General features: G+C 32.6%; 1 protein-coding gene across 2 annotated transcripts in view; it reads right to left on the bottom strand.

Moving 5' to 3' along the window:
* The window catches only part of LOC111051707, a 514958-nt gene that overhangs the window by 5798 nt on the left and 493759 nt on the right, over positions 1-15401 (bottom strand). For both annotated transcript variants that reach the window (XM_039438213.1, XM_039438219.1), the window contains 8 exons: positions 14189-14370; positions 12924-13073; positions 9520-9630; positions 8161-8367; positions 4855-5045; positions 3732-3914; positions 1550-1733; positions 211-346 (listed from right to left, as the gene is read on the bottom strand). In XM_039438213.1, coding sequence (XP_039294147.1) covers positions 211-346; positions 1550-1733; positions 3732-3914; positions 4855-5045; positions 8161-8367; positions 9520-9630; positions 12924-13073; positions 14189-14370 — 1344 coding nt within the window. The remainder of the gene's footprint in view (positions 1-210; positions 347-1549; positions 1734-3731; positions 3915-4854; positions 5046-8160; positions 8368-9519; positions 9631-12923; positions 13074-14188; positions 14371-15401) is intronic.

Below are 15401 nucleotides of genomic sequence, written 5' to 3' on the forward strand. Positions count from 1 at the left end.
TTTCTATCTTTGGGTTTAGATTTAGCTGAGATTGCATCAGATATCACTGAATCACTGTTCGCTGAAATTCAGAATATAATTCAGATTGGAACCAAAATCTTCAATTATTACATTTATTCCAATTTTAATTCAATTATCGTTTAAGCATCAATTGGAAGGAATTACTTAAGAACGGGCTATGAGAAATGATATAATTTTAATTAATTTCACCTTTTCTTATCCATTTCAGTTTCAGCATAGAAGTAGAAGTGACGGAGGAACGGTTCAGGAGGATTCAACTCAAATGCAAACCGCTTAGCACCAGACGCTGAGCTTTGAACTTTATAGCCATGGATACATGTCATACCTGCAAATAGAATTTGAATGAAAATGACAGCAAATTAATAGTTTGCTAGTAGATAGATCACTTATTCACTTATAAATTTGAGTTACTTTATGGACTCACTTTCTGGGTTGTGAAGTTGATGTTGTAGTAGATATCCACATTGAATGAGAAGAACTTGATATTGTCAAAACCACTGATTCCAGTGGACCAGTGTTGATTTCGGAGGAAAATCAGTGTTTTTGAAAATATCAAGTGATTTTCATTCAACTTGAGGCTAGGCGTATATTGAGACGCCACGCGAAGTGGAATGACGTAACCCGAGTCTGCTAGATGAGTTAACACCATATTATTAAATTATAATGTTCACACATGCTAGCTTCGTCTCAATGTGAACATTATAATATGATCATATGAAATTAACTCATCTAGCAGACTCGGGTCACGTCACTTTACCTCTCAATGCGCCTAGCCTTATGGTTTTCACGGAACTACAAAAATCTTTTGAAGGTTGATCCTGAACTATCAGAGATTGATTTTTACTACTAGGCCTACCATACGTGAGGGAAGTATTGCTTACCAATAAAACATTTAGGTACCCGAATTTCATGACAAATGGAAGTTAGCGATCACGAATTAGTGACCCGTGCAACAAGCGATCACCCTTCCAACAGAAGTATCAGGCGCTTGTCACAGCACGAACACTTATGTCTTTTACATCTTGGCATCATATTATAATACCAATAAATCAATTTTCTAGTACATTGAGTCGAGAGATGCAAATTTAAAGAACCTAAACATGATAGAATGATGACTATATTAGTTCTAATATACAAATAACAAAATGAGGATATCAGATCAGAGATCCTGCTGTCCAGGAAACTGTTGAATTGCATTTGAATTTATTCCAACTGAAAGACACAAAAGAGCTGCAATTGAAAAATACAGGTTATGACTGACAAAATGAGAGGAAGGGATACAACAATGCACATCTATTGTCTATTTCTGCTTCCAAAACTTAAATATTTATATTTTTTCGTTAGGGCTACTCTTGAATAAAATTTTAAAATTTCAACAATTTTAGAAAAGGGTACTTGGATTTATATTTTTCATTCATTTAATATTTATTTATTATAGCCAAGTTTTTTTGGGTATAATATTAGGTACTCCAATGAAACACTCATTAAAATAATTCTTTGAAGAGTATGATTTCGAAAAGGGACAAACCTAACGGTGCATCAGCATTGATGTCGCTGTAGAAATAGAGACAGGCGTCTTTGAGAACGCAGAATCGGCGTTTCCACGTTTTGCCATGATGATGAGTCAGGGTGCAGAGTGTGCCAACGCAGTCAGGCTGAGGGATTTTCGTGGCAGGCGACTTCAGGTACTCTTCATCCACTATTTCTTCATTCTGTTGACGAAAAGTCGTATTAGAAATTAGCTCACATGGATTACTTGTAAGTGAAGCATAAATGAGAAATAATTGGATGGAATACAGGTGAGTATAAGGTAAATAATATAACACTGTATGGTAAAAAGGATAATATGGTACAATAAGTAAATGAAGGTAATATATTTTAGATATATAGTATTGCCGAGTATTACCAAGTATGAAGCATAGTTAGTATTTTAGTAAGAAACAATAAGAACATAATATGAATACAGATATAAAAAACCAAAACTCAACTATTGTAGTGTCTATAGTAGAATCAGCTTGAAACCATATCATAGATAATTATGATTGTGTGCGCGACACAATAAAACGTTTTTGACTATTCAAGAATCAATGACCTGGAACAAATTGCAGTTTTCCAGGTTTCACACAATAAATAATAATGTACATTATCAAATCAAAAATTATTTATTGGTTCTTCAACAACAATAAATATACAAAAACCAAATATTTCAGCAAAAATAAAAGAAACCAATCACCTGCAAGGAAAATCCTGTTCGCAGGTGAGAGTTGCTAGTACAAATTCAATATGAGTCATTGAGAACTTACAAAAGATTAAATGAGAAATTATATAATATAATATTTAATAAAAGAAGATGATGAATAAGTGGAATAAGGGTGAAAGAGAGAGAGAGAGAGAGAAAGAAGGAGAAGAGAAAGATTGAAAAGAGAAAGAAAGAGAGATGGCAAACATACGGTACTATTGAAAAAAGATAAGAGTCACTCAAGAAGTATGTCGTCGATTTTACTGGTAATTATCCATTCAATAGTTCTTTTTTTAAGAAAAAAAGTTATTTATTATTATTATATATTATGATATACCTAACTATGAATTACCTAATAATGTATTATTATGAATATAGGAAATATTATACAGTCAAGTAATATCAATCGGTTATATTATCATCATTAAATAAATGAACTTTATTCCGAAGTGAAAAGTGTAAATTTAAAGTATTGTGCTCACTATAACCTTAGTGTCCGGTTTCCCATTAGGGAACTTTGGACTATACGGCGAGGTGGAACTACCCTTTGGTCTCCCCACCATTCAAAGCCATAAGCTAATAATAAATTATCATCATTAGAAATAAAATTAAAATAGAACCCTTTTTTAAAAAAGACTTTTACTCCTTTTGAAAGGTATTTTTTCATGTTATTTTTATTACTAAAAGTTGCCTTTGTTATTTCTAATTATTAACATTATGAAGAGGAAACGCCGATAAGGAAATTAACATATCTATTGCAGTTTTTCCACTAAAACATTAATGAAATAAAAAATGATATACGGTAAATGTGACTATAATTTGGTATTTTAATCTTCATGAATTCAAAATTTGTAGCTCATATATATTTTTGAAAGAAAATTGGGTTTAAACCATCAACAGTTGAAACATAACCAATTTTTTGGACATGTTATTTATTATAAAAATTTTAGAGTAGAATAGTTTTGAGCCAAAACTGTTGTTCTCTCCCATAATGGTAGAGAGTTAGTGGGGAGGATATTTTTAATATTCTTCCCAAAGAATGGACATTGATATGTCCAAAGCTCCGCCAATTTATGTAGATGCATAACAATATGATTATTATCTATAATTATTATATTACAAATTGCTTTTTCATATCATATACAGTTCAATAGTTATTTTCTTAGTCTATATTATGTAAATTCATCTATAACTTTGCTGTATTGTAAGCTATTGTATATAAGTGTATAAGCCAGTATATATTGTAATCTACATAAATAAAGTATCAATCAATCAATAATTCATATGATATGTAATTGTTTCCACAAATAAATGAATAAATATCTTCAATTTGACTTTTGAACAAATACAAGAGATCACGGTAACAATTTTTGTTAACATCACAATTCCAATATGGATATTAAAAGTAATACCAGTAAGGATATTATAAATTTTCTCAATTCAAGAATTCAATAGTAAAATGTAGACAAACCTTTTGAGCAGCCGCGTCGCCTAGAAGAGCGACCCAATCCTCGGCCTCCTTCGCAGAGTCAGCTGCCAAGTGAAGTGCCGATGATCCTTTCTTGCTCAGTCTGAAACTGTACGGCTGACCTGAGTCTGGTGTCAGCGTGACTATGTAGTCAGCCAAATGAAGAGCACCCAGTGGTTGACTTTCCTGTTCAATGCAATCATTTAATGAGTCACTTCAACAAAGAATTATATTATAAGTGATATGAACATAAAAATGTCTTCTCCACAAGTCGAAGACGAATGAAAATAAACTTATCTAAACACAAGGCATCACACAATTGAATAATTCTGGAATATAAATTCTTAGAAAAAATACACTGATATGTTGATTTTTGATAATGAATATCTTGACTAGACTTCAATTTGATTCATTGATTGAACATTTCTACAGATTGATAATGAAGAAGAACCTTCTTCCAATCTAATATGACACTACTCCATCAAATAGCTTGACCCATATTTTCATGTGCTGTAAGTTTATTTCAGAATTCAGTCATGAATCAGTTGAATGAAAACTGAATACTTTCTGAACATTTGATTCATAATGCTTCAACTTTAATATAATGAAAGAATCGGCTTCTACGTGTAGGGGATAGGAAATTCACGAATAACACACATCATCACGTCTGAACTACTGAGCTCATTAACTTTAAATTTTACATATGGATTCTTAATTTACCGAAGATGGTTATAGACCTATTTTAAATTTTTCAAGATTCCAGTAGGTCGTTTCCAGTTTCCTATTTTCAATTCTTCAAGATTTCAGTGGATCAAGTTTCCAGTTTGTCAAGTTTCTAATTAGACCCTTGCGGAGCACGGGTTACCTGCTAGTTTATAATAAATTATTAATGTTTTCTTGTGAATTTATTTGTAATGCTTTTTCAAGTTTCACATTCACAGCTTCTACACTTGTGTAATTAAAAAACCCACTCAACTTTATATTGGGAAACCTTCTAGTCAATTAGTCGAAATATTTTCTATATTATTAGTTTCAGTGTTACATACAAAAGCATTTTCACATTTTATAGCGCTATAGCCAATTAAAGTTGTAAAGGAGGCATTTAGTTGAGATCCGAATAACTCACTTTTTCAGTCTTGTAGTAGTAGACGCAGTTGTCATGCTTGAGCACAAAATAGCGCGGCACCCACACAGCTCGCATCTTGCACCCGGCTGACAGCTTCAACAAAAATCCCGACTTCGCTGGCTTCTGCAGCACTGGTTCTGGCTCGAACACGTTACATGTTCTAGCAACTTCTAGCTCCAAAGTATCTGAGCCTGTTGAACAAAAATATACAGTGACAATCTAGACAATTGGAACATATTGAAAGCTATATTCGATTTTTCAACAATAAACGATAAATTTTCAAATCGGACCCGAATTAACGTTTTTGCTAAAAGTGAAAAGTACAGTTCTGGATTAGTAAAGTAGAGTAAGAGTAAAAGTAACGCTTAAAAATAAAGCAAAAGGAAGAGTTTAGCTTTGGATTCATGGGTAAGTGTTGATATCAACACTACAAGATTCAATTTGAGTGATATTGGAATACGTGCATTAATAAATAAATAAATAAATCTTTATTCTTTCACAAGTATATTACAGAATAACAATAATCAAATATTGAATTCAACAAAAATGCTTAGTGTACAGTCAATGAATACAATACTGTTTGCTAAAAGTGAACTTTGTCTGCAAACAGGAGCATATCTCACAATTGAAAATAAAATAGGGAATTCGCTTAGAGTACACACATGAGATATTATAAACTGAAAATAATGGGAATAAAATAATAATGATAATGAATATGAATGATACCAAATAGTAAATATAATAAATAATTAAAACCACACACACACACACACACACTCATACAACATGGAGCTGATTTTGTTAAATCATAGCTTACACCTTCCAATGGTGTATCAAAAAAAAAAAAAAAAGAACGAGTGAATAAAGTTCAGATTAAAATTCCAAAAAGATCCTCAATCTCTCCCGGTGAACGATTCATCAACCACAATTTTAATCTAGATTTAAAAGAAGCAATACTAGCTACATTTTTGACTTCAGTGGGAAGACAGTTGAAAAATTTCGGGCCCAAAAAAACGAAGCTCTTCTGAAACAAAGTACAATGAGAACGAGGCAATGTTATGTACCCCCTCTCAGCATTCCTAGTGTAATAGGGTAGGCCTACATCAGGTCCATGGTTACCACTTTTCTTATAAAATAGTGCCAGAACCTTGAAGACATACAGATATCTCAACGGCAGGATGGATCTTGCTTTAAAAAGTGGGAATGAGTGGACCCGCCCACCCTCACCGCAAATAACACGGATAATTGCCTTCTGCAGCCTAATCAAAGGCAAGAAATGAGATATATAAGTGGATGCCCAGCACGAAATACCATACCCAAGTCTGGACTGCACAAATGCATAGTACATATTAGAGACAACATTACCGGGAAACAGATGCCTTATGTGATAGAATTTCCGCAGCATCAGAAAGAGAACCTGCTTCAGCTTCTTGATATGGAGCCTTCAAGTTTGAGTATCATCTAAAATTAACCCTAGGTACTTGATAGAATTGGTCCGGCAGACAACATCACAATTACAATTCCGCTGCCCCATCAAGCAATCCATATCATGATACCTGAGCGGGGTAGGGAGGTCAACCGAGGTAGACAAGGAAAAGCACATATACTTAGTTTTGTTCGAATTCAGAGCCAACCTGTTCATTCCAAACCACAAGCTAAGATCATTTAGATCTCTCTGCATCATATTGCACAAAATATGAGAATCCTTAGCAACATAAACCAGGGCTGTGTCATCAGCAAATGATGTAACACATCCCTTGAATTTATGGTTGAACAAGTCATTAATATAAACCAGAAATAGAACCGGGCCAGTACAGATCCTTGGGGAACACCACAATTCAACAAAGTCAAAGTATTACTTTTTACTCCTTGCACTGTAACACATTGCTTTCTTCCACTCAGGTAAGAATGGAACCACTGGAGAATGTTTCCTCTAATTCCAGCCCTACGCAGTTTCTCCAGCAATATAGAGTGACAGACTGTGTCAAAGGCTTTTCTAATATCCAAGAAAAGGCCTGAGACCCTGCAGCCTTCTGGACTATTCAAACCTGTATAAATACCCTTCAAAAAGCAGTTCAATGCCATTTCGGTGCTTAAACCTTCCTGAAATCCAAACTGACATTCATGAATAAGTTTTGTCTTATCGAAAAATCTAATAAGGCGTTTCTTTACCAGTTTTTCAAAAATCTTTGAAAAAACTGAGAGAAGAGAGACTGGTCTAAAGTTACCTACATCATATTCATCACCACTTTTGTATATAGGTACAACCTTTGCAAATTTCAAATCAGAGGGAAACCTACCATTCATGATGCTACAATTAAATATATCGACTAGAACTGGAATAATAGGCACACATATTTCCTTGATGAGACGTGTCGAAAATTTATCTATTCCAGGGGACTTATGATAAGCTAAGGAATTGATCAAAGAACAGACTTCATAGTAGTGAATGGGCTCAAAGAAGAAGGATTTACTAGGTGTGTTATTTTTGAAAATATCATAATATAAAGCTGTAGCTTTAATTAAGAAAGTAACTACAGGATTTGGGAAAAGTAGGGCTACTTCAATGCACTTGATGAATAAATGTTTATGTACAATTTAAATGTTTGGAATGTACATTTATGATGGATAAAATGTGTAATAGTAAGTGTATCGTTAGCATTTATAGCTATAGTGAGATTCACTTAGAACTTTCAGAATTAGTTAAACAGGAAATAGTATTCTTCAATGTTGTTTTCAACCATGAAATGCTTACTATTGAATCACTTTTTGTTATTAAAATTAACAACTAGCAGTCAAATTTCTTCAATAAAATGAATTTATTCTCTTCCTGTTTTTGGACCAGGAAGATGGTGGACCTGCCGAAAGATCTCGTTGTCACAGTACGGTAAGTGAATAAGTTCATTTATTCAATAAATTTGACGGCTAGTCGTTCTTTTTAATAAAAAAGAGTGAGGAGATATTAATATTGATTCATCAGGAAAACTGACAGTTTGGAGTAACTAAATCTCATTGATTTCAAGAATATACACAAAAAATGAACTACAATGATCAATTCAATCAGCATCTTCAAAAAGTAGTAAACTACACCACTGTATGAAATTTCGAGTTATTAAAATTAATTTCAATATTGGAGGTTGAATAACTCAGCTATTTATCTACCTCGATTTATTTTCATTGATAGTTCAACCACTTATTTATTGATATTTATTTATTTACTGTTCAAGGCTGAATCAAGGTGCGATAAAAATTGCAAAGGTTTTTTCGACTTCTCAAATCAAATGGAAAGTAGGTACTGAACTTTACCTGCATGGGCTAGTTTGACAACTTCTGAGTGACTGGCTTCGAGGACATTGATGTTATTGACACTGATGACAATGTCGCCAACTTCGAGACCTGACGATTCGGCCGGAGTGGCAGGTTCAATAGCCGAGACCACCACTGGCCGAGATCCATGTATTCTGAACCCAAACTCGCCCGACACCCTTCGAACCATGATTCTCTTATCACTCTCTGAAAATTTAAAACATGTGTGAGATAACATAAAGATTTGTATCGTAACGCCATTATGCTAAATGAATAAATTGAAAACACAACGTTATATCTAATAATAGAATAGCTATAACTAGTTTAATAGAAAAGGTATTTTCTATTAAAAAGTAATTTATGATTTTGTAGCAAACGTTTTTATAAATGTTTGTAGTGAGAGTTCTTTCCTGCATTTTGCTACTTACAACAAACGAGCTTTACAACTTGTTCATTTTCAAAGCATAAATGATGGAGTGATCTCACATTGACATCTGAAATTAAATTAAACACACAAAGTCCATCTATACTATATCATCCATGAACTATGCAAATGGAATAGTTCTGTATCACAATAATTTCATGATTTTGTACCACAGATCTTTCTTTCATCTAGCTGCTTGTAAGTTTACACATTGTTTATTGTAAAGGCATGAATAATCAATTGAAGTGTCCTCTTATTAGAGATTAGAGATGACTGATACAAACAATATACTGTTACATTAAAATCTGTTTAATCGGAGATTGTATCTGGAAATGATTTCACAGATCAATTATTGTTAATTCGAAAACTGGTTTCACAATATCAAATAACTACACATTCCAAGATGAATAGATGGACAATAAATTTAATAGAATAATCATTGTAGAAAAGATTATGATTCATAAAAGACTCAATAAATAAAAACAAAAGTTCAGAGTGAAAAAATAGTTTGTTTCTAAGGACGTATCGCTAAAAATGTTCCACTGTACCTCTATTCATCATTAAAATAATAATAATTAAAAAACTTTGAAGGCTGTGGGGATTTAGATGATGGAAATCAATTCTAAATACACCTAGGCTTAGTGTATTTAGAGAACAGGCGAGACAGAAATTGATGATCCAATCAGGAATATTTGAGGAATACTTGTTTTCATAGGTTCCAAAATAATGCACAACCTTAATAACAGTTGAATAATATTTTATTATTTAGATTTTTTCCGTGGAATATTCTATAAAATAAAATAGACTTATACTTACTCTATTTCTTATTTGACTTAGGTATACCACTTACTCTTAGTAGAAATTAAACAACATCTTAGCATATGCAAAAATAGAGATAATTGATGAAATATCAATTTATTATGTTCATTCAGTACCTGGGAACTTTTTGTTGATGACAGAGTCGAGAGAGTTCTGGCGACACCATAGCATGCACATTTGCCTCAATACCTCTTGCAGTTGGCAGCGAAGCGGTGCTACACTGTCCGCTGAGAAAGTCGTAAGCAAATCATGCAAAATGACGAAACGGAAAATTAAAAAAGAAAAAAAAACAGTAAAACAATTGATAAAGAATCTCATTGAATTCAAAGAGGAATAGATTGGAATAATATGAGAAAACAAAGCAAAAAATATAGGTAGAATTTCCATTGGAATAAATAATGAAAAACTACATTTTAAAATTCTATTAAGGAAATTTGCGACAAGAATCCACTTAATTTCAACATTTGGGAAAAGCCTCAACATTTATTTACTAAAATCAAGAATACTATTTTGAAAAGTTAAGTGGAAATATGAATTTCGTAACCATATTTTAATTTGCAATGAAAATGAATATTATGTTTTACGTATTTCAAGCAGTAGCTTTGCAAAGGCCTATATATAAAAAGTTTCGATTACTTAATCCGAAAAATTTCGGGGTAAACATGATTGAGTGAAGCAATCATTCTTCTTAGATGACATGAGTCATCTTCATGAGCTCACTTTAAATTACTTTTGAAATAATAGTTGGATCAAACCCAAGCCTTATGAAATAAAAAACGTGATACAGTAGTTTATTCTTCAACAATAAATTAATATTCATCAAAATCTTATAAGATTTTTAAAAAGCTGAGGGTGATAACAAAAACTAATTTATAGAAAAAACCCTCTAATCATTCTTGCAGTTAACATGGAACAGTCACATGGAACTCTAGGTACTTTGTATATTCGTATTAGAGTGATTTAATAGAATTCTCAGTACATAAGGGGTTTGATGGAAAGTTAATAAAGGGAAATAATAAATTGAAATAAATCATGTTATTTACCTGGTTTGTCGATGATATCTTCCAAATCAACCATTTTGAGAGGAAAATTAACTGACAGGTTTCTCACAACACAATGCGTGCAACATTCCACATCCTAGATCATTCAGCTTAATCGGACAGTTATCACAACAGACAGATCTGGCAGCAGCGTTGGTGGGAGGGCAGAAAACATGCAACCGCAAACTCAGAAATCACTCCCTCCTTTTCTAAGAGTTGTTAGGAGATGGTGTTATTTTTGTACATCGCCTCACACACATGTGTGGATTTGTGTGCATGTGTTCTATCTCTAGGCAGGCATTGACTCATACAAGTTACAAGTTCACATTCGAGAAATATAGGTCAGTTAAATATGTTTAAATTTCAAACGACAGGCGAATCCCATTTTGAAAACGAGGACATTCCGCGATAAATTCCTCAAATTGCAACTACGATACACTGCAAAAGAATTCATGGTGGAACGGTACACCACTGTAAGGCTCAACTTGAGTGATATTGAATAAAATAAATGAATGGTTGAATATAGAGCATGATGAATGATATAGTTGCATTTCAACTTTATCAAAAAAAGAAACAATATTCTAGACTATGGAGTTTGAAGAGAACTAATGCTTCATCAATGATAGAACCAATAATGAATTAGTTGGAGATTAGAAGAATTATGATTTTGGGAGAGATGAGAAAAAATGATCCACTAGAAAGAGAAGTGTAAATGTATCAGGATAAAAATATTTCATTGGAACTGAATTCTCGCCAAAAGTTGAAATCAAACTCTATAAACCGATGAATCACACACATATTTCTTGTATGGATGAATAAAATAAGAGTTTTATCGATTTCCTTTTTGTGGAGTTTCAGAATTCATCTAAAAAAAAGAATGGTGTTATTGGTAAGACATTTAACAGAATTACACATAGTTCAACTATTTTACCTGAAAGATTACACATTTTATCACTTCTTGTTAATTCTGTAACATTGAATCTTGTCGAAAAACTTGTTGTGATTGGCTATTGTTTGTGTTGTGATCTCTGAGATAGCTGATGCCAAAAAGTTGAGCATAATAATAACTAGCGTACTCACTTTGCGTTGAAGGCTAAGGACATCTGTGTGGATTGCAGGTGTCAAGTGTCATGATCCGTGTATTTTGGTTTAAAAATAAATGTTGGGACAGCTTTAATTGAAATTAAGGCCACCTTCCAATGAGAGTTGAAAAATTCAGATCCCTACATTTTATTAAGAGTAGGCCTACAAAAAATTCTGAAAAAACATTCGGTTATAATTTCCTTGATTTTTCTGCACAAAAAAGTTCTATTCTACATCTACAGTTTATTCACTACTGGTTGAGATACAGTCATTATTCTAGTCAATCTTTTGTAATCGGTAAGGCTAGTTACACACAATTTTTGGACGTACGATTTTTCACCGTCGTTATAAATTCTACGTATTAGATTGAACATAAATGATGTTGTCAAGTTCCGTTTTAATCGAAAATAATTCATGAGAACGGCATGAAATCGAACGTCCAAAAATCGATGCGTGTGTAACTGGCTTAACGCTACACGTTGTTTAAAAACTCCATATAGGTGAACTACCCTATTGAATCAATAGTTGAGAATTGCAGAAACTCAAAATATATATAACGGCTGAAATTCAGATCTTTTGATGAAATAATGATATCTACAGTTCAAATAATAATATTTTTCAGCTAAGGATGAAGCAAACAAGTGCGAGGGTAATAAAGGGTATCCAATTATATTGAGTGAGCAATTTCTGTATATCTGTTTATATTTTTATATCTGGTTATCTAGTTATTTACGTTCAACGGATCTCGAAAACGGTTCTAACGATTTTCACGAAATTTGGAACATAGTAGGTTTATGATATAAAAATTCGATTGCACTAGGTCTCATCCTTGGGAAAACTCACTGAACGACATTAAAAGGATAATTCATCCTTTGCTGAAACAGCTGAGACTTTCGACGTCTGTGGATAGCAAAAAGTGAGCGAGTGATTCTGTGGAAAATCAAAATATCGCATCCCCGAAATTCATAAGCTGACGCATAGCCAGCTGTAAAATATAAACACGATCATTTTAGAGAAAATGTGTTCTGTTTATCAATAGTTTATAAATAAATAACGAACAAGGCTCGCGGTGCCCCGATATTGATAATGATGATGAGACAGAACATTTTCTACAACTTCGAGTTCACAACATTGTAAAATTATATGAAATTCTATTGGTAATGTTGAAAACGTCTTGATTTAAAATCCAAATGATTACTTACAACTGTATCGATGTTGAAAACTTACTGGATTCTTGATAGATTTGTAAAAGAAATTGTTATTGATCGCACTTACCTGATATTAATAGCGATGCACAAGTGTGCAACAGACACACTACATTTCAAATGTGAAATAATCATTATTGTTAGTGTAATACATCCAAATACATTATTAAATCTTCAGTTTGTGTTGCATACCAAACGATTTCGATGCTATTCTTCTATACATTTCAAGGCTGGACTTGCGATGCACCATCCTGTGTGTTATAGCTTGGTATCTTCTACGGAATTCCTGCTCAGAGTGAGTCGATTCAACCGATGGTCGCCTATCTTCGCCTTTGTTTGGATCTATTGAGATAGAAAAACAAATAAATGTTAATCAAGTGGGAGTCAAGATCAATCAGTTTACCGTCACTAATGTTAGTTGAATTTGGGAAATTGAGGAATTATTTGTTTATTTATCAGTTTTATTCAAGTAAAACTGATAGAATTTGAAACGTGAGGGATCTGATACAGTTTTAAATTCGATATTTGGAAAATAAGTTAAATAAGGCGAACAATCTCGTAAATAAATAGTAGCATTGATTTAGAAGAGTAGATAGATAAGGAGAAAAAACTATTAATGAGTGTCAAGTAAAAGAGCGAACACTCTTATAAGTGGTAAGCTAACATAGACTAAAAAACTAACAAGCTAGAATATTTTGTGGTATCATTTAATTAAAATCAATATCAACAAGAAAACAACATAATACATTTTCTAGTGAATATAATTGATTCACTAGGAATTTATTATGTTGTTTTTTTCATAGATTTTAATTAAATATAAATTTGAATTAATACCATCAGATATTCTAGCTTTTTTTAGTATATGATAGCTCAACATCTATAAGTTAAGATTTTAGCAATATCAACAAAAAACAACATAATACATATCTAGTGAATCACAATATAATGATCACTGTATTATGATCATGAAACTAAGAATACGTATTATAAAACTATGAACATAATTCATAAAAGCAAATAACAATGTTTATAAAAATATTTTTTTTCAATTTGTCTCGTTATACATGAAATGAGATTTAATCATGAATCTGATACATTAATCTGACACTGCATAATGACCAACCCTATATAATTAATTTTATGTTCGGTCGACACGATACCATATCTCCGAATTTTTTTCTCTCTACAAGAATTCCATTGACAAGATAAATACCCGCAATGCACTTTGTGCTATCTTGGAAGCTTGTTTCACAGAATGATTCATTCTGAACCGGCAACTTCTATTAATTACAAAGATAGCTAATTTTGTTAACTTCGTTGACAAGACAAAATTTGTCTTAATACTGGCAATGCACTTTGTGCTATCTTGGAAGCTTGTTTCACAGAATGATTCATTCTGCACCGGTCTTCTACTAATTACAAAGATAGCTTAGTTCGTTGACAGTTTGTTGACTAACCTTTGTCGTCGAACAGTTGCCAAGCGTGTAATTCTTCGGTGCTTCCAATGTAGACCCAGATGCCGCAGTGGAATGGCTTCGTGTAGAAGCCGGTGCAGTCATCCTCGTCTGAACCAAGGCTGCTCGGGCTGCAACGCAGCTTCTCCATGCTCGCATCTGTCGATCTTGTGATTGGTCTAGTACTGTACAAACAAAATTGAAGAACTCAATTAATAATACATACTAAATCACAGAATAGATTCACCTACAGATGATATAAGATGTAATTATTTATGTATATTACAATTAATAGAGAAATAGCCACATGATCCCCTTTTTTATTTTTTATAAACACCCTGTGATACTGTGATGTTACAAACGAGGTGTCGCAACTTATATTAAAAACATACTAAAATCAGCTTTCAATATTTTTTCAAGTACCTTTTTTGTATGTATTTCTATTTCAATTGAGCAATTCAAGTAGCCCTATTGAGATACTCTATTAGAGTAGCCTACAATATATATACTTTAAATCATAGTTAAATAAAAATATATTCAAGTTTCAAATTGATTTTACAAAATATTAACTGTAGTGATAATAATTATTAACATGTAACTAGAATATTTGTAACATTAACTGTGTAATATAATTAATAGCAAAATGAAATGAGACTTGAGAAGTTTGTAGCTCGTCATTTATTGAAACATCACTCATTTATCATTATACACATAAATGTTTGAAATACTATTACATGGGGATTGTCTTTTTTCAATCAATTGTCTTGTCTTCTCTCGAATCTTCATAAATCAACAGAGTTTGAACGGATAGATTGTCGATGAATCTATGGAAGAGAGAAGAATTCTATCAAAACTTGAAACTTCTACCAGAGAATGTTGTAGTACATTGAAATTTTTTTGTCAACAATGCGATGACAATGACATTGTAGGCAATGGAATTGTTTTGAAGCTACAATGACTTAATAATTATTTCATAAGTCCCATTTTTTCTAAAGATAATTAGAATCTGAAATATTCTTCTCTCTTCTTCTTTTTCATACCCTTTTGCTGTTAAGCGTCGGGTTCCTTCAACCATTCTCTAAACTTTATACGATCCTGTGCCATTCTCTTTACTTCATTCATTGTCTTTCCTCTTCCAGCAGCTATACTCTCTACATACTGATTCCATTGCAGTGGTGGTCGTCCCCTGCCTCGTTTTCCTTTCGGTCTTGCCTCC

This window comes from Nilaparvata lugens, chromosome 1, assembly GCF_014356525.2.
Source record: "Nilaparvata lugens isolate BPH chromosome 1, ASM1435652v1, whole genome shotgun sequence".
NCBI lineage: Eukaryota > Metazoa > Arthropoda > Insecta > Hemiptera > Delphacidae > Nilaparvata > Nilaparvata lugens.